This window comes from Dromiciops gliroides, chromosome 2, assembly GCF_019393635.1.
Source record: "Dromiciops gliroides isolate mDroGli1 chromosome 2, mDroGli1.pri, whole genome shotgun sequence".
Lineage (NCBI taxonomy): Eukaryota > Metazoa > Chordata > Mammalia > Microbiotheria > Microbiotheriidae > Dromiciops > Dromiciops gliroides.
The window spans coordinates 485,761,537-485,782,565 of NC_057862.1; the positions used below are offsets into that span (position 1 = coordinate 485,761,537).

A 21,029-nucleotide genomic window follows, 5' to 3' on the forward strand; every position below is an offset into this window, starting at 1 on the left:
GCAGGGGCATGAGCTAAAGAGAATGTTTGTAAGGTGCTTCAAGAGTGAGCCTAATAACTAAATAATAATAACTAATAACTAAAGCCAGGGTTTTAGTCCATGGTCAATATTATTCATACATCTACCTAGTGTATCTCTATCCATTCTTTAAAGTCCAATTCAGATGCCACTTTTGCCGTACCCATCATAGTGATCATCCTCCAAGGACATTCCATAACTCTTGAGTTACACCTCTCTAAGGGTAACAAGCAATACAAGTCACTCTCCTGCTCAGAAAACTCCACTGACTCCCTAGTACCTGTGGGATCAAACACAAGCTCCTTTGAAATGTAAAACCCTTTGTACTCTGGGTCCTAGCATGCCTTTCCAGACACTGTATTTTGTTCCCCTTCATGCCTGCTATGTCCCAGGCAAATTGACCTATTTGTTTTTCCTCATCCATGATAGTCTATGTCCCTTTTCCATGTATTTGTACAGGCTGTTCCCAATTCCCAGAATTTACTCCCTCCCTCCTCTGGTTCCTAGAGTCTCTCTCTCTTCCTTCGGACCTGGTTTGGGTTCCACCTCATACATGAAGTTTTTTTCTCATTACTACCTCCCAGCTTCTAATATCCCTCCCACCCTTGAAATGACCTTGTATTTACTTGGCATACAGTTTGTATTTACTTATATGGGTACATATTATTCCCACCATAGATAGAATATTGTGTCCTTGAGGGCAGAGACAATTACATTTTTGCCTTTTTATCTCCCCTCACTAGCATATAGTAGATTATTATTATTATTATTTTTTAGTGAGGCAATTGGGGTTAAGTGACTTGGCCAGGGTCACACAGCTAGTTAGTGTTAAGTGTCTGAGGTCCGATTTGAACTTAGGTACTCCTGACTCCAGGGCCGGTGCTCTATCCATTACGCCACCTAGATGCCCCCCATATAGTAGATTTTTAAAGAAATGATGATTGACACCAGTGTCCTTGTTACATTTTTGCTCCTTAACCCCTCTACTAACCTGTGAACTCTGTGAAGAAAGGGACCTCATTTTATCCAACTTTGCTTCTTTCCTACTACCCATCATAGTGCTCTTTACAAAATAAATTCTTAAATATTTACTAAATTACTCGACTATAATTTTCATGGGAGCAGTGACTTTCTCTTAGCTAAACTTTGTATCTCTCCTAATGGGGAGCACAGTGTTCTGTGCACAGGAGGAACTTCATAAGTGCTTGTTGAATGGCATTAATAAGAAGACTCATGTTTTTGTACGACTTAAGGATACAGACCTTGCAGAATGCTTTTGAACAAAATATTTTTCTAAGAAGCAGCATGATATAGTGGAGAGAGAGATGGATTTGGAGTCAGGACACCTTAGATTTAATACTCCCCCCAGATACTTCCTAGGAATCACTGGAAATTCACTTAGGTCTCATAGATCTCAGTTTCTTCATCTGCAAAATGGAGTAATAATACTTCTACTACCTACCTCAAAGGCTATTGTGAGAAGAGCATTTTGAAAACCCTGAAACACCTTATCCACGGGGGCAGTTATTATTATCTGTATTTTATAGTGAAGTTACTTGGCCCAAGGTTACACAGCTAGTAAGCGTGATGGCTGAGCTTAAACCTAGGACTTCTGATAAGGATCAACATCCCTGAGATTTTTTTTTTAGGTATAGCCTAGTGCTCGACTGTCCATAATGACAGCAAAATGCACTTGTTCAACATCCATATATGCATTATATATACATATATGTATACATACATATATGTATATATACATAATAATATGTGTATATACACAATATGTGTATATGTATAATGTATAATGTACATGTGGGTGTATTTGATCAGGACTTATCATTCATTCTTGTAGCCCTGTGGTCTCCAAAGTGGAATGTGTGCATTTCAAGTAGTATACTTGAAAATCTGCTAGGTTATGGAAGGAAAAATATGAATATTTCCAATTCTATATATTTTTATCTAATAAAAAGGAATAAGCTATGTTTTACTAATATTTAGTATATGGATTGACACTAGCACCCTTATCAGGTCCACAGGTCAGATGGTCATGTCAATTTGGTATCCTTATGTAGGGAGTCCTGAGAATCCAATGTGATTGTATTGATAGTGGTGACCTTCATTCATTTCCTTTTTTTTTTGTGGGGCAATGGGGGTTAAGTGACTTGCCCAGGGTCACACAGCTAGTATGTGGCAAGTGTCTGAGGCCGAATTTGAACTCAGGTACTCCTGAATCCAGGGCCGGTGCTTTATCTGCTGCGCCACCTAGCTGCTCCTTTTTTTTTTTCATTTCCTTTTAGTATGTTGCAGTGTATTACAACTTATGTGGTATTGTTAAGTAGGGCCACAGAATATATTATCTAGTTTTAATTAAACTAACTCTCACAACAAAATGACTTCAAGGGAATCTGGCAAAGAAGATTTTGAAGATAATGCTAATATCATGAGCATGAGTGAACAATACAACAATGCTGTAGTTGACACTTCTAAGTTCTTTGTCAGTCCCTTTGTTGGACAAAAACAACGGCATCTAATTAGAGCTGACAAAAACATGTGAAATTATTAAGATTATTTGAAATATGAGTATATATTCACTATTACCAATAATGAACCTCATGATGTTTGTATTTTCCCTAGGGATATGAGCTAGTAATAGCTTAAAACCATCACAAAGTAGGCTTTTATTGCCAAAAACATGTGTCACCTGTAAAACTCTCCTCACATCTAGTTTCAAAATATTGTTGTCGTTTGTCCTTCATTCATGAAGAAGACAATGACATCAGGGTGATGTTATGACTTTCACTGAATTGGATTTAAGCGAGGGAAGGCTAAGTATCAAAATAATATTAGATAGTATCAAAATAAACTAGCTTTTGAACCACATCTCCAAATTGTTCTATCAAAAAGTGTTGAACTAAGATTCTCAAAAACAATGAAGTATTTCCTATCTTTGCTGTCACTAAATGTGCTATTAATAATGACATTTTAGTGAATGCATAATTTTGCATATTAATAAATAAAACATTAAAAATATTATTTATTGTTTTTCATTTCATTCTTCTTTTTTGTATTATTTTGCATGTGTTATGATTCCTATAATACACTAGAAAGTAGTAAATACATATAATTTATAAATATACACATACAGGGGGTTTTGTGTTTAACATATTTGCTGATGGGGTACATGATCAAAATTTTTGAGACCATTATTTATTGTATTTATGGTATTTCTGGTAAAGAAATTCACCTTACTATTGCAGATTATCAATGATCTGCAATTTATAATCTTTCATAACTTCTTTATATTGTTATTAGGATAAAGAGGGATTGTTAGACCCTTACTCAACTGAGTAGGAGTGTATAATATTACTGTGTGATATAGTATAAATAAAAATATTTTTAGTTTATGGAATAAAACAAGCATTTCCATAACAGTACAGTTAAAAAGATGATTGCACATGGAACTGCAAATCTACTATACACAACTTGCTATTTTTTTCAAATATAAAACAAAATTTTCATGAAAATTTCTTTTTCTTTCTTCTCTATCCCCTGCCTTAGAGATGGTTAACATTACACATAAATACATACACATGTAAAATCATTCTATACATCTATTTATCAGTTCTTTTTCTGGATGCAGATAGCATCTTCCTTCATATGTTCTTTATAGTTAATTTGAATATTTGTAATAGTCAAAATAACATATTCACTCAAATTTGTTCTTAGAATAATATCGCTGTTACCGTATAAAATCTTTTCTTGGTTCTGTTCATTCAACTCTTCATTATTTTGTGCAAGTCTCCATATTTTTCTAAATTCACTGAGCACATAATTTATTTCTAACAGCACAGCAGTATTACATCACAATCATATATGACAATTTATTCAGCAACCCCCTAATTTAAGGGCATTCCTGTAATTTCCACTTCTTTATCACTACAAAGAGAGCTGCTATAAACATTTTAGAACATATAGGATCTTTACCTTTTTCCTTAATCATCTTGGGAAAGAGACCAAGTAGTGGTATTACTGGATCAAAGGATATAGGAAGTTGAACAACACTTCGGGCATAATACCAGATTGCTCTCCAAAATGATTAGATCAGTTCACAATTCCATGAACAATTTTTTTCACATCCCTTCCAACATTTTTCACTTTCTCCTTCTATCATTTTAGCCAATATAGTAAATATAAAATTATATCCTAAGGTTGTTTTAATTTGCATTTCTCTAATCAATAATGATTCAAAGCACTTTTTCATAGACCTATAAAATGTTTTGATTTTTTTAAATTGGACAACTGCCTGTTCATATCTTTTAACCATTTATCAATTGGGAAATGACTTGCATTCTTATAGATTTGACAAAGTTCTTTATATATTTTAGATATTAGAGTTTGATCTGATAAACTGTAAAATCCCCATCTCCCCCAATTTTCAGCATTCCATCTGATTTTGGCTACATTTGTTTTATTTCTCCAAAATCTTTTATGTCTAATGTAATTGGAATTATCCATTTTACACCTAATTTTGCTCTTTTTTATTTATTAAAAAATTGCTCACCTAATCATAAGTGTGATAAGTAAGATGTTTCATAGTCTTCTATTTTTCTTGAAAAATCTCTCTTTATATCTAGTTCATGTATCCATTTTGACCTTATTTTGGTAAATGGTGCAAGATATTGGTCTATGTCCAGTTTCTGCCACATTGCTTTCCAGTTTTTCCAACAATTTTTTTTTCACTAAATAATGAATTCTTATTCCAAAATCTTAAGTCTTTCCACTTATCAAATATGAGGTTATTATGTTTATTTCTTGCTATAAATTGTATGTCCAGTCTATTCCATTGAGCTACCTTTCTACTTCTTAGCCAGTATCAGATAGTTTTGATTGTTACTGCCTTATTATACAGTTTAAGATCTCATACTGCTAAACCTCTTTCCTCTACATTTTTTCATTTCCTTTGATATTCTTGATTTTGTTTTTCCAAATGAATTTTGTTATTTTTTCTAATTATGTAATTTTTTTTGATAATTTAATTGGAATGGTGTTAAATATATAAATTAGTTTGGGTAAAATTGTTATTTTGATTGCATTTGCCCTGCCTACCCATGAGCCATTAATATTGCTCCAATTATTTAAATCTGATTTTATTTGTATAAAAAGTTTTTTAAAAAAATAATTTTGGAGTTCTGGGGGTAGAGCTAAGATGGTGGAGAGAAGCTAGGAACTTGCTTGAGCTTTCCCATATTTCCCTCAAAAACAACATTAAATAAAGCCTCTAAACAGAATCTGGAACTACACAACCTACAAAAAGAAGAGACGCAATCCTGTTACTTGAGATGATTTAGAAGGTTTCAGGAATGGTCTGTCTCACCTGGGTGAAAGGGGAGGGCAGCTCAGCACTACTCAGTTCAGCTGGCAGCTCATCTAAGCAAAGCTCAGCTCAGTGGGCAGCTCTCACTGCTGCAGCTTGACACAGCTGAGAGTGTGGCAGCTAAGAGCAGTAAGAAGCTTGCAACAGTGAACCCTGTGCCCCAGGAGCATACTTCAACTTTATAAATTTAAAAATAGCCTACAACATGAGCAAGAAACAAAAAAAGAACCCTTACCATTGACAACTTCTATGGTGAAAGGGAAGACCCAAATTCAAACTCAGATGAGATGGTCAAAATGCCTACAAGTAAAGACTCAAGTGGCAAGATGATCTTGTCTCAAGACCAAAAAGCCTTCTTTGAAGAGCTCAAAAAAGGCTTTTAAACACCAAATAAGACAGGTAGAAGAAAAAATGGAAAAAGAAATGAGAGAAATAAGAGTCACACTGCAAAAAGAAGCACAAAAATTGACTGAGGAAAACAATTCCTTAAAAAATACAATTGGCCAAATGAGAGGGAAAAATGACCAAATGGGAGAAAAAATTAGCCAAATGGAAAAAGAAGTACAAAAGCTTCCTAAAGAAAATAAGGCCTTAAAAATTAAAATTTAGCAGATGGAAGCTGATAACTCCATGAGACACCAAGAATCTACCAAGCAGAATATAAAACCTGAAAAAAAATAGAAGAAAATGTGAAATTCATCATTGGAAAAACAACTGACCTAGAAAATAGATCCAGGAGAATTATTGGATTACCTGAAAGCCATGATCAATAAAAGAGTCTAGACACCATATTCCAGGAAATTATCAAGGAGAACTGCCCTGAAATTGTAGAATCAGAGGATAAAATCATCACTGAAAGAATTCACCCATTACCTCCTGAAAGAGGTCCCAAAAGGAACACTTCAAGGAATATTGTAGCTAAACTCCAGAATTATCAGGTGAAGGAGAAAATACTCTAAGCAGCCAGAAAGAAACTATTTAAATATCATGGAACCACAGTCAGGATTGCACAGGACCTGGCAGCTTCAACATTAAAGGATTGTAGGGCTTGGAATATGATATTCAGGAAGGCAAAGGAGCTTGGATTACAATCCATGATCAACTACCCAGCAAAACTGTTCATTCTCTTTCAGAGGAAAAGATGGACATTCAATGAAATAGGGGACATACAAGGCTTCCTGAGAAAAAGACCAGAACTGAACAGAAAATTTGATCTCCAAATACAAGACTCCAGAGAAATATAAAGAGGTAAGCAAGGGGAGCGGGGAAGGTTTTTCAATGATGTTAAACTACTTGCATCCCAATGAGGGAGGATACTACTTTTAACTCTTGGGATCTATATCTCTCTTAAGGTATTGCTATTAAATCAACTTTTATGTGATGATATAAAGAAACTTAAGGGTAAGAATAAAAAAAGACTAGGGAGAGGAGAAGAAAGGGGAGGTAGAATGGGGTTAATTACATCATATGAACAGGCACAAAAAGAACCATTACAAGAGAGGGAAAGAAGGGAGGGGCGGCATTGTTGCAACCTTACTCTCATCAGATTTGGTTCAGGGAGGGAATAAAATATCCTCCCATTTATATAAAGAAACTGGAACTACTTTAAGGAAACAGATGGGGAAGGGGACAAAAGGTGGTAGTGCTAGAAGGGAGGGCACAAGTGGGGGAAAAAGGGGTAAGAAAAATAATTTTATTTATATAGTTCCTGGGTTTGTTTTGGCAGGTGTATTCCCAGAAATTTTATACTGTTTAGAGTTATTTTAAATGGGGTATTTTTCCTATCTCTTCTTGCAGAATTTTGTTTGTGTCACATATAAATACTGATGATTTATGTGGATTTGCTTTATATCCTACTACTTTGCTAAAATTATTAATTGTTTCAACTAACTTTTTAGTTGTCTTTGAGATTTTCCAAGTATATCATCATATCTTCTGCAATAAGAGTAGTTTTATTACCTCATTCTCTATTCTTTTTCCTTCTATTTCTTTTTCTTCTCCTGTTGCAATTACAAGGATGTCTAAAACAATATTGAATAATATTGGTGACAGTGGACATTCTTGTTTCAAACCTGATCTTACTGGGGAGGCTTCTAGTTTATCCCCATTACAAATAATGCTTGCTGGTGGTTTTATATAAATACTTTTTATCAATTTAATGAAAATCCATTTATACCAATATTTTCAAATATTTTATTAAAAATGAATTTATTATTCATTTTAATAATAAAAATTTAAGATTTATTGGCATATAATTGGGCAAAATAACTCCTTATAATTGCTTTAATTTTATCCTAGTTAGTGGTATATTCACCCTTTTCATTGTGTACTAGTTATTTGGTTTTCTTCTCTCTTTTTAAAAAATAGAATTAACCAATTGTCTAATTTATTTCCACCATAAAACCAAATTCTAATTTTATTTATTAATACAATGGTTTTTTTACTCTCAATTGTAGTAATTTTACCTTTTTTTTGATTTCCAGTTTAGTGTTTAATTGGGGATTTAAAAATTATTTTATAGTATGATATTCATGATATAATAATAAATTATGCTATATAGACTGCTAGTAGACCCAGTTATACCATATAGATTCAGGATAGGAGGGCATCACCCCCACATAAAGATACCCCACCAACAGAATCTCTGTATATCCCTTCTTGGTGGCATCAAAGTCTCTTTTGGGAATGTTAGGTCTTTCGCACCCAATTCTGTACTATTCATCAACAATCTACAATGAAATTTGTGACCATTTACCTTAAGATGGATTTTTGTACTGTATCTACTCATATAGAAGAAGCTTTTTGCCAGTGTTGTGAACATAGAGGTGAAGGACTTGTCACTCATGTTTTTCCTAGAATTCTAGAGAAGCTGGGAATATCCTTCCTAGGAAAACCAAATCTATCACCAAGGAGTCAGAAAAATGGCGTAGCCTCTACCAAGTAAATGGGCATCTGTTTTAAGCCAGATACTTTAACATAATAGCAAACCATGGCTACTACAATGAAAGTATTTGGAGTCTTGGAAGACAAGGCTACAAACATCAAGTGTAACCACTAGTCTATAAAGGCTGTTATGTATACATACTCCCTGAGAACAACATGTAAATTTTAACCTCAAATAGACAATAAAAAGCCATGAACCACAAATAGATGATAAAATAATAAAGTCAACTTCCTCACAGCAAAGTGATGGATGTGCTTATATTCCCTCAACCTAGAAATATGACTACATTTAGGATATTTTGAGGATATGAAGTCAGTTATTGATGAAATGGATGAAATTAAAATATCTCAGAGACTTAGGCTACAGGGCTTTGACCTAACCAGAGTTATTAGATGGGAACGTTATACTAAATTTTTCTTAGTGAAATTAAAAAAAAAATGATTATGCCATGAAAATAATAAAAAAGAAATTGGTCCACAATGATGAAGACATAGATTGTGTACAGACTAACAGCATGTATTTGAATCATGTATTTGATCCAGTAACCCATTCCTCATTGGCCTATATTCCTGCTTCTAAACAGCAAGTCCATTGTTCTTTGTTGTAGGGCGTGTGAATGAAAGGGATCTCATGTTCCATAGGCAAAGGGAAAGAAAGCTTCTGGAAGAACATATCAGGTTTTATGTTGATGAAATGAGGATTATCTCCTGGGACTTAAAGCTAGATAATATATCCTTTGCTGCCAAAGGTTATATCAGAAGAATAGATTACAGTATGTTCAGAAAAGTTTTGGATTCCTGTGACACAACAAACACTTTCTGTGGGACACAAAATTGCATCACATCAGAAATCCTAAAGGGAGAAGAATATAGGTTCATTGTATATTTGTGGGCTCTTGGGATCCTCATGTTTAAGATGAAGGCATTTATCCATTTTATAGAATTACAGAAAATTTGGTTATGAACACTGAAGATTTCCCCTTCCAAGCTATCCTTGAGAAGTCAATTTAAATCACCAGATTTCTCTCTGTTAAAGCCTCCTTCATTTAAAAGGGATTTTAAACAAGGATTGCAAAGATAGGTTTGATTGCCAACCAGAAAGGGGATATTTTTAGGTAGCAAGTCTCACATGATCTTCTGTAATCTCCTAGAGAAGGAGGAGGCTCCCTTCATTTCACCTTCAGGCTTACCAGTATACCAATGCAACTAGTGCCAGATATCAGAAATATGATTTTAAATAATAGAATTGCTAGGATGTGAAGGATTTGAATATATAAATCCCTTTTTGATTTCTTTAAATGAGTCAGTATGAATAAATGGTAACAGCACTGAAGACAAATAATATGAGTGAACTTCAAAATGTATTCTTAACTACAGTATATGTATGCAAAGCAGAGGAGCTGTATGGTTTTGAATAAAGATAATTGCCTTTTAAAAATTGTTGTTTAAAATCAAAGAAGGGAATAGATTTTGGTGGGAAGCTTCTTTTAATAAATATTGGTTGTTAGAAGTTTGAGGCACTGATACTAGTTAATTTTCTAAAGGAATTTTAATATTGTGCCTGATTCATTGAAGAATATAATGTTCATTGCATTCCTGGGAAAGGACTTTTAAATTACTTTGAAGGTGGATATTTTTTACAAAACAGAAGAAAATTTGATTCAATGGCCTACAAAACCAAGAAGACTAAAGCCTTAAGAAAAAATATTAATAGTTATGTGGGGGAAAAGTTACTACTTCAATATGCTGGAATTACAGGGTGATTAGCAATTAGTTGAATGATCAGTCTTTACCTGGTAGACTTTACAAAGGCAACCAGCTCTGTATATGTGAGGCACATTTAAGAGTCAGTTCTTAGGAGCAGATCTTGTAGAGTTCATCTGGGGCGACCCCGCAGTGACTGCTTAGTCCCAGACTATTCATCTGGGATTGTTTAATTTTTTTGGTTTGTTTGTTTTTGCTTTTATTATAGGTGCTTAATAAATGCTTATTTAATTTAATTGACTCAAATGATCTCTGTTTTATGCTTTCCTCTCACAGTGCAACCACAAAGAGGAAATCTATTTACTTATAAGCTGATTTGGGCAATTATGGAGAGATTGTTCAAATGGGGAAATATATTTGAGCCTCATTCCTATTTCCAATGATTGGTAAAGTTTTCCTGTTTGTCTAAAAGGTTGCATAGTATTTCAGGTTGTGATAAATCCCATAGCTTTCTTCTGTAGCTTTCTGCCTCCCCTTTCCCCAAAAGAAATCACAAAAGGGTCAGATGTTTTTAATTAATTTTTGAAAATTATTTTTCTTTATTTTTGCCATTTATGAGATTTTATTTTTTACACATAATGTAAATTCATTTATTATATATGTATGTATATACTACATATGATGTTATGTTATTATAATTTAAAAACAAAAAAGGGGTTATTAAATATTGATGACTTTTGGCCCATCCTATATTATTTCCACTTGGAATTTCATGGTGAAAGAGGAAGGAAGATTAAGTTCAGAAGCAAGATGTATGAGAATGAATTAAATATCTTCACTTTGTTTTCATAAAAGGTAAAAATGGCTTTATGAGTTTGCGTGTCTTTTATGAAAAGCAGAATACTTCAGTGGAAAATACATTGGACTTGGAATCAAAGAACCAGAATTCCTAGCTCTTTCATATTTGTGACCTTGGGAAAATCATAGAGTAGGATGAAAGCTTCTTGAGAGTATGAACCATATGTTTTTTTTTTAATTTGTCTCTTCAGTGGCTAGCACAGTGACTGGCAAAGAGTAATCACTTAATAAATTTTTGTTGATTAATTTTAAAATTATTTTGTCTCTCTGGGTCTCAATTCCCTCATCTATAAAATGATGGGGTTGCTTTTAGATAACTTATACTCTTCCTTCTGGCTCTGCATCTATGATCTTATGCTCTTTGTATTCATCATAATTGCGTACCATAAGACTGGGTATAAAACAGTTACTGAGTAAATATTTGAAACGAATGTAGAAATGTCCTCTTGTATTGGACAGAAGATCAAAACCTTGGATTGATGTTTAGCTAGTTGTTGGGCCACTCTCCTACCCAGTATATTCTAGTCATTCTGTATAAAATAACAAAAAACACTATTGAGGAGGGAAAGGGTGAAATAGAGAACACAAATAGGAGGAACAATAGAATACAAGCCATTTCTTAATTGATAAATGGTCAAAAGATATGAATAGGCAGTTTTCAGATGAAGAAATCAAAACTATCTATAGGCATATGAAGAAGTGCTTTAAATCACTTTTGATTAGAAAAATGCTAATTAAAACAACTTTGAGGTACCACTTCACACCCATCAGATTGGCTAACATGACAAAAAAAAGGAAAATAATAAATGTTAGAGAAGATGTGGGAAAATTGGGACATTAATGCATTATTGGTGGAGTTGTGAACTGATCCAACTATTCTGGACAGCAGTTTGGAACTATGCACAGAGGGAATATGCCCCTGTGTATACCCTTTGGTCCAGCAACACCACTACTAGGTCTGTATCCCAAAGAGATCATAAGAAGGGGAAAAGGATCTACATGTGCAAAAATATTTATAACAGCCCTTTTCATGGTAGAAAAATATTGGAAATGAAGGGATGCCCATCAATTGGGGAATGACTGAATAAGCTGTAGTATATGAATGTTTGTTTTGCTTTTTCTTTGTTTCTGTGGGGCAATGAGAGTTAAGTGACTTGCCCAGGGTCACACAGCTTGTAAGTGTCAAGTGTCTGAGGCCGGATTTGAACTCAGATCCTCCTGAATCCAGGGCCAGTGCTTTATCCACCGTGCCACCTAGCTGCCCCCATCAATTAAATTTCTGTCTTTAAGGCCAGTGCTTTTTCTGTTACACTGTTGTTTTAAAGTTCAATTAGTTGTAATATAGCTTAAATGTTCTCATTCACCAAAAGTAGAAATAGTATTTGGCCCAGATATTAATATAAAACTAGTATATGAGTTGCCATCAAAATTAACATTATTTAAGTAATTTTAAACTTGTGATTTCATTGGTATAGGGATCTCCTAGTGAGGAATTTTCTGGACCAATGAAGATTAATACCTGTTCTGCAACTTATATTCTTTTTTTTTTTTTTGCCAGGCAATGGGGGTTAAGTGACTTGCCTAGGGTCACACAGCTAGTAAGTGTCAAGTGTCTGAGTCCAGATTTGAACTCAGGTACTCCTGAATCCAGGGCCAGTACTTTATCCACTGCGCCACCTAGCCCCCCGCAACTTATATTCTTAAAGAGCATGGTGATGTGGATAGAGAGGAAGACTTGTGTTTAACTCCTACTTCTGACACATCCAGGCAAGTTACTTAGCCTATTCATGCATCAGCTAACTCTCTAAGGTATAAACATTAAAATAGGTAAGGAAAATGAAGCTAATGATCTTTGTTTGTCAGTCCATGGGTGAGTAGATAATGGTCAACAAGGGAAACAAACAGATAAGAATATGGACTTCTAGGGTTTAAATAGTCAATCCCAACCATAGGTTTACTCTTCCAGCTTAGGTTTGGTGGTCTGGAAACCGAGTAAACTTACACTTCCTTTCATTTCTCAAGCATTCAGTGGTGATTTCAGGACCAGAGAATCTGAAAAGAGAAGTTCACAGAATGTGGAGTTAGGAAAACTTGGTTCAAATCCTACCTCTGGGTCAGCTAGGTGGCATAGTAGATAGAGCACTGCTCCTGGATTCAGGAGGACCTAGTTCAAATCTGGTATCAGACACTTGACACTTACTAGCTGTGTGACCCTGGGCAAGTCACTTATCCCCAACTGCCTCACCAAAAAAAAAAAAAATTAAAAAACAAAACCAAAAACAAACCCTACCTCAGACATTTAGTACCTATGTGACCTTGGATAAGTCACTACACCCTCTGGGCTTAGTTTCCTAATATGTTAAATGACAGGGTTAGACTCAATGACTTCAAAAGTCCCTTCCAGATTTAAATATATGAACCTATAATTCAAACAGCCCTCAAATGAGCTAGGCTATGAGGTTCTTATATTGCTCTGTGAACATATTCTATGTGACTGTGTAAGGCTAACAATTGGGAGGAAATAGTAGAAATGATAGGTTTCTGTGCTCTAGCCTCCCAGAGATGGATTTCCCAGCCTTAGGAATGCCTTCTTCAAAACTGCCTCTACTTGGAAGAGTCAACTAGAGTCCCCTTTTCCTATCCTTTAGTGTTAAATTCATAGTAAAATGGGGGCAGTGAAAACTTTTGTCATGAGTGAAACATTAAATAAGTTTACAAATAATAAAAAATTTGCATGAACTTTCATATATCTTATATATATGCTTATTCAAGGAATATATGAACCAGTTTTTTATAATAAAAGTATTTTATTTTCTATTTACATGTAGATATAATTTTCAACATTTGTTTTTATAAGATTTATAAGATTTCTAGTTCCAAATTTTTCTTCCTCCCTCAGTTTCCAAGACAGCAAACAATCTGATATAGGTTATATACATACAATCACATTAAACATACTTCTGTATTAGTCACAATGTGAAAGAGGAATTGGAACAAAAGGGAAAGACCTCAAAAAAGAAAACCAAAAAAAGTAGAAACAGTATTGTTCAATTTGCATCTAGATTCCACAGTTCTTTTTTCTAGATTTAGAGATCATTTTCCATCATGAGTCCTTTGGAATTATCTTGGATCATTATATTGCTGATAAGAGTTAAGTCTATCACAGCTGATCACCACACATTGTTGTTGATACTATGTACAATGTTCTCCTGGTTCTGCTCATTTCACTCAGCATCAGTTCATGTAAGTCTTTCCAGGTTTTTCTGAAATCTGCCTGCTCATTGTTTCTTACAGTACAATAGAATTCCATTACATTCATATACCACACCTTGTTTAACCATTCCCCAATTGATGGGCATCACCTCAGTTTCCAATTCTTTGCCACCACAGAAAATGCAGCTATAAATATTTTTATACATGTGGGCATATATGAACTAATTTTCACAGAAGTATATGTTTAGTTGGTAAATTGTTGATTTCCTAAGTTGGTATTTGCCAGTGCTTGACAAACATCAAATTTTATACTTTAAAGTGACTATGTTTACATATTTGGAAAATGAGTATGCACAGTGGGTGTGGCTACATTTCCTACTTAGAGTGAGACATCAGAAGAAAAGCAATTGTTGACACACCCTTGGAATGAAATTTGATTGGATTGATATACTTCTGGAGTGAATATGATCACTCAACCAATCAACAAGCATTTATTAAGCACCTACTGTGTGTCAGACACTAGCTACTGGGGATGAAAAGACAAAAGTGAAAACATCTCAAAGAATTTTAAAAATGATCTATGTGGATTTTCATGATGGAGGTGAGAGAGAAAGAGAGAGAGAGAGAGAGAGAGAGAGAGAGAGAGAGAGAGAGAGAGAGAGAGAGAGAGAGAGAGAATGAATTAGAGACATGGTGGCAATGGGAAAGTTCTTTCTGTGGCAGCCAGGAAGGCTTTCTATTTCAGTATTTCAGTAGAAGCCAGCTGTCAGGAGAAGTAATAGTTGCTTCAGGGCAAAAGACTTCCTATCTTCTTGAGTCAAAGAATAAGCACCATGGAAAGTCAATATGGGTAAGATTTTCATAGCCATTCAAACAATGAATAAGAAGTCCAACTTATACTTGAAACAGAGTTGTAAGATTGACTAAAATCATCCCTTTCTCCACACTCAATGGGAATCATAAGGTTTTCATTTAGGACAAATATTTTTTCTTCTGCTCTGCTTGTTAGGATACCACTCCCCATTCTATGCCTTAGGTGGTGGTGAAAGGTAACTAAGATGGCTGCTGGTTTGGTAACACCTGTGTCTGATACTTGCATTTTATTGTTAGTTTACTTAATCCAGTTAAGCTGCTTGCAAAAAGTAACGACCATGCCAGGCTTTTGATTGGCAGAATATTGCTATGAGGGAAATAAAAGGAAAGGGAGGAAAGATAGGCCAGGGAGGTGGAGACATGAGATATGAAACTGAACAAATCATATAATTAGATGCATAAGAAAGGACCTGGGAGGGTGACATAGCAATAGTGGGCAGGCTTTTGAGTTGATTGACAGCCACCACTGTCCATGGTCCTGACTGTTTGTAGAAGAACACATCCATATTACAAATAGAAATTGCTTTTTTGATTGGCTGTGTTTTCTTATAATTGAATTTGCATTTCTTTGGTGACATATGATTCTACTTTTGAGGAAACATATAGCAGAGGAAAAAGTACTGAATTTGAAGTCACAGGATCTATGTTCAAATCCTGTCTCTGGTTTCACTTTATAACCTGGAAACTGGCAAAGAACATAAAATGGAAATAGTCAGTGTCAGAGGAATTGTGGGATGACAGGAACACTAATATTCTATTTATGGAACTATGAATTGGGTTTAACCCTTCTGAAAGTAAATTGGAATCAACATAAAAATGATTAAGATTTTTATGCTCTGGCCTAGAAGTCACACTACTAGGCATATACCACAAGAAAAGCAAAGATAAGAATGTTGATCCCATATACACTAAAAATATTGAATCTAATGATTTTTGTAATAGGAAAAACTAGAAAAAAATAGATGCCTATCATTTGTTAAATGGCTGAACAAATAATGGTACACAAAAAATTGGAATGCTGCCTTGCCATAAAAAAAAAATAATTCAGATATGTTTGGTAAAACTTATATGAATTTATTCAGACTGAAGTAAGCAGAACAGAGGAAATAATATGCACAATGACAACAAAACATAAATAAAAGGAATGAAAACTATCCCATGAAATTGATTTCTATAAAATAACTAAGCTTGGTCCCAGGGAAAATGCGCCTCCCCTCACTTCATAGCAGAGGTAGAAGACTAGGTGTATGGGCTATTGCATTGATGTGTTGGTTAGTTTTGTTGAACTTTTTTTCCTCTGCTTTAAAAGAATTGTTACAAGAGATGCCTTGTGGGTAGGAAAGGGAGAAGAGATGTGTTCAGAAACAAATGTGATATAAAATAAAAGATATCAATAAAAATAAGAGTTAAAAAAAACAAAATTCTGATTCTTCAATTACCTGTACAACTTTGGGCAAGACACTTAAACCTCTCTGGCCCTCAATTTTCCTTACCTATAAAATGAAAAGGTTGGGTTTGAAGGTCCTGTCAAGATCAGGATTTATGATTTCATGATTCTCTACTGAAAGTCCCCCTCATGAAATACTGCATCATGGTACTTCAAACCTGGAAATATGGTCATAATTATTTAATAAGGAGCCTTGCTTTTGAACATCTTCACTCCCAAGGAAGAGTTGGGAAGATATGAGTGATAGGAGGGCGCTGGGAGAATGACTTCCTCCAGGTCTCTCTGGGGTCCATGGGAAGTTTGGTGTCTGTGAAGGAAGTTGCTAGGCATAGAATGGCAACAAAACACTAAAAGATAATGTGGAAACTATGACTTAAATATATTTCATCTACTTATATTTGATTACCCTTGGTCTGTTGACCACATGGCATAAGAATATATTCATTTATTTATAGTTCTAAATTGATATAGTCACTAAAGAACCTAAACTGTTTTTTGATGCACAGGAGATTTGCTTTTTTTTCAAGTGGTAAGAATATTATAAGATCAGAGAGCTGGATGGGAGCTTAGAAATTATGGGATCCAACCTCCTTCTTTTATAGAAGAAAAATTGAGACCTGATGACATTGTTGTTTGTGTGACATGATACAGTCTGTAAAGTGGCAGAACTAGGTTCTCCAACTCCAAACCCAGTTCATTTTTGTGTGTTATAAAAACTGGAAGACAAAAGGAATAATAGCATTTAGCAATCTAAACTAGTCCAGACCTGTTACTTGTTTCCCGTGTAGGTAGACTCTTCTTTTCCTGGAATGTTCCTTTTTAATGGGTTATGGAAGAATCTGTGACCGAGTTGTCACCCGTGAAAGTCCCATCTTAATTATTTTTGTTTAATGAAGGGCAGAGCTATTTAATTAATAAATATAGCTTAATTCCATTTTGTTTATGCCAGGAAAGGGCTATGGATGATTTTCTCTGACCTTTCTTCTTAAACCTACATAAAATGATGGCATGTCTAAAAAAAAACAAAACAGAAGGATGTGCTATGTAAGGTACTGTGGAGTCCTAATTTACTAGAATCTTGAGAAAGGATTTTCTCCATCCTGTGTGTCAGATGTCATTAGAAGAATACATAAGCTTTGAAAGACAAGCAATTTGGGATAGTGGAAAAAAACACTAGAGTTGAAACCAGAATATCTGGATTTTAGTTCCCGCTCAGCCACTTACCAACAGTATGACTGCAGGCAAATTGCTTCTTCACCCTGAATCTTAGTTTCCTTATCTGTAAAATGGGTGAAATAATGCTTTTGTTACCTACTTCATAGACTTGTTGTGAGGATTAAATAAGATAATATCTGTGAAAGTGACTCAGAAACTTTAAAATGAGTTACAAGTGTAAGAAGTTGTTTGTTATTATTATTAAGATTTATCTTTGTTTGTCTACTAGTTGTCCAAAAGTGGAGTGTTGCTAAGGAGGGAACCTCTGTTATATAGCAAAATGGTCTCATACAGACATGGATCTTGATAAACCATAGTGTAATAGAAAGAATATTGGACTTTGATTCAGGAACACTTAGACTGAAATCTTACCTTTAATATCTGCATGACTGTAAGCAAGTCAGCTTTAGGAATCAGTTTCCTTACTTGTAAAAGGGATGTGCAGTATCCATCTCACAGAGCTGTTGGGAGGCTTAAAATAATAATAATAATTAATAATATGCAAAGGAAATAATATTATGCAAAGGACTTTATAGACCTTAAAGTGTCATCTAAATTTCAGCTAGTAAGATTATTATTTTTGTTTCCTATTTGTGGTAAGACACATATATTTGAATCCTGGCTCTGCCAACTTTTGATCATGTCCCCTTGGATAACCCGCTTCTCCTCTCTATGCCTCCTTTTCTTTATCTGTAAAATGAGGGAGTTTGGAGTAGAGGCTTGCCAAGGTACCTTACAGATGTGGTTCCATAGTTCTATGAGTCTGCGATGGAAAGTCTAATAGCAATAGCCTTATTTCTTCCTGGGTTAGGGCTTGTTACTGTTTAGGGCTGATTCTGTCAATCATTATCCAGCTAGGGTTATCCCTCCAAAGGTGGAGCTGGAAGAAACAGAGTAAGGGAAGAGGAAGTACCCTGGCCTTTGTATCCCAGTAGGCAGGAGTTTAGATAACCCACTTGAAACATGCCCCTTTGTGATTTGGCTCAGGCCATGCCCATTCAAGGTGTGCTTTTTTTTTGCTCTGCCTTCACCTCTGTTCACATTGCTCAGGCTGCTTTAGGTGCGTGAAGCTTCTGTACACACACAGACACGTATGACCCTCAGGCTTTGAGGATGACTCCTTTCTCTTGGGAAGCCGGGCTGCTCCCTTTGGGTGTTACTATGGCATTAGGAGGAACAGCTCTGTACAAATTCAAGAAGAGCCAGTGCAAAACTCTGAGCTCCCCAGTGGTGCTCTGTCACTCAACTCTGCTCTGCCTATGGGGAGCCTATTGCTTTTCCAGTTTATCGCTCTTCTGGGGTTGGACTCTGTTCTCCTTGGCATGTTGTATCTCTTTGGCTTACTCAACCAGTCAAGAAATGTTACCTGTGGATGGGAGAGCTGTGTTGATCACAGGTAAGTGAGGGAAGAACGATGTAGTTCTGGCTAAGGACAAAACCATATATTGCCTTAACCATAGATCATAGTTTGAGATTGAGATTAAGATGAAACCTTTGAGGCTGTCTAGTCTGAACTCTTTATTTAACAGGTGAAGAAACTGAGGCACAGAAGTTAAGTGAGTTTTCTTACAGAAAAAAGAACAACCTTGACATAAAATGAATTAAAATTCTGCTTAGAATGTTTTTCCTCATGGAGTTGTCCCTTGCTATTTTTTTTTGTAAATTGATGTGTGTGTGTGTGTGCGCGTGTGCGTGTGTGTGCGCGTGGTGTTTTGTGCATGTGAGTGTGTGTGATATGAATCCATTGACTATCTTTTGTGAATTTGTGACAATGTTTGTTGTCCTTTACCCCCTTTATTCCACCCACAAAAGGTACAGATGTCCCTCTGGGTATGGATATGATTAATCCTTTAGTGATATATATCTGCAAGTTGGAACTGATTATTTATCACGTTTGAAATATGAGCAATTTCTGAATATTTGTAAGTATTTACTGTCCCACTTGAGGGCTGTGCTGTGTTACTATTGAAGAGACCTCCTTTCACTGGAAACTTTCAAATTTGTTCATTTCCTGTGAATTAACTCCTTCTTACCCTTTGTCAGGATTTTTAATTTTACTTCATCCTTCACCTTTAAAAAACTTTTTCATTGTTTTGAATGAGAATTGTATATATTGCTTATTAGAGCTAGAGTGGGGTTACCAGCTTTTTCATTTTTTGGTGTTTTTCAGCTGCAATTCTGGGGCCAGATTAAATTCCTTTGAGTTGTAAAACTGGTTGGTTTGGTTGTAAATTTGAGCTGGGATAGTACCTTAATTAGGATTACCAAGCGTCATCCTACTTAGCAAAAGACTAAGATCTGAGAGGTAACCACATCAGCAACAGTTTAGGTTTCTCTTCTTATGGGTCATTAATAGGCCAGGCAAGGAAAGAATGGGATTAAGATAAAGGAAGTGTAGGGCCCTTTGACAATTAACTGGTTTACACTGGAGTTACTTTTATTTTAATCCCATTATGAAACCCTTGCCACTAAGATCAGTAAAAATACATTAGCTTTAGCAGGAGCAATCAAAAAATGAATTTGAATGGTTGACATCAAATTCAATGGTCTCCTCAAAGAGGAAAATTTAACTGATTTAAAAAAAATCTCCATGAATATATGACTTCCAATGGAGCTAGTAATCCTTTATTTTTCATCTGGACACTGTGTGTTGTCCATAGTAAGCCAAATGTTGCTTATCTATTGTGCAAAATGGGGAAAATTATTTCAAAGGCTCAATCTTGAGTGAAAAACAGAATTAAAGCTGTCCCTCCAAGTACAACAGTTCAACTTTTGCTCTACACTTTTCAGTTCTTCGCCAAAATGCTTAATAATAACAGAGAAGTATTGGAGACAAGCAAATGCAATTAGGTCTCTGACATACCTCAGTTCTGGCAAATTGATTCCTAAAGACTGTACTTTTAAACTTAACAAGTGCCAGTATTAAATAATAGCATAGTTGTGAATTTAGCAATTAGACTTTCCAGGAAATTAATCTTAAATCAAATCATAGAGTTGTAGATATAGAGCTAGAAAGGACCATGGAAGTTTAGTACAATCATCTCATTTTACAAATGAGGAAACTGAGGGATAGAGGCTGTGACTGGCTCAATGTAACACAAAAAGTAAGTATTACAACTGGAATTTGAACTGAAGTGCTCTGACTTAAAATACAACAAGCTTTCCACCATACTGCTCTGCAAAATAGACTATAGTAGAATATTAGAGCCCAAAGGAATGCTATAGTTCAACTCTCTTTGATCCTTTCAGGCCAACAGTGAAATTACTTAGAACCTGCCTGTTTTAGAGAACTGGTATCCTTACTTTCAGTGCCCAGTAGGGCCAGGGATCTGGTCAATGGCTTCATTCATTTCCTTGGTGCTCTCTCTCTCTCTCCTTTTCTTT

The 21,029-nt window shown here is 35.1% G+C and overlaps 1 protein-coding gene, 1 long non-coding RNA gene and 1 pseudogene across 2 annotated transcripts in view; 2 read left to right on the top strand and 1 right to left on the bottom strand.

Moving 5' to 3' along the window:
• Nucleotides 1-9,450, top strand: part of LOC122739167 — a 50,294-nt pseudogene extending 40,844 nt beyond the window's left edge.
• Nucleotides 9,451-17,668: 8,218 nt separating this feature from the next.
• Nucleotides 17,669-18,413, bottom strand: LOC122743601. The gene is made up of 3 exons (XR_006355003.1): nucleotides 18,378-18,413; nucleotides 18,018-18,117; nucleotides 17,669-17,709 (listed from the first exon to the last, which is right to left on the bottom strand). It is a non-coding gene; the product is annotated as an uncharacterized LOC122743601 (long non-coding RNA).
• A 187-nt stretch (nucleotides 18,414-18,600) lies between these two features.
• The window catches only part of HSD17B2 (hydroxysteroid 17-beta dehydrogenase 2), a 73,565-nt gene continuing 71,136 nt past the window's right edge, over nucleotides 18,601-21,029 (top strand). The window contains exon 1 of the mRNA XM_043987965.1: nucleotides 18,601-19,041. Within this exon, the coding sequence (XP_043843900.1) occupies nucleotides 18,759-19,041 (283 nt within the window). The 5' untranslated portion in view covers nucleotides 18,601-18,758. The remainder of the gene's footprint in view (nucleotides 19,042-21,029) is intronic.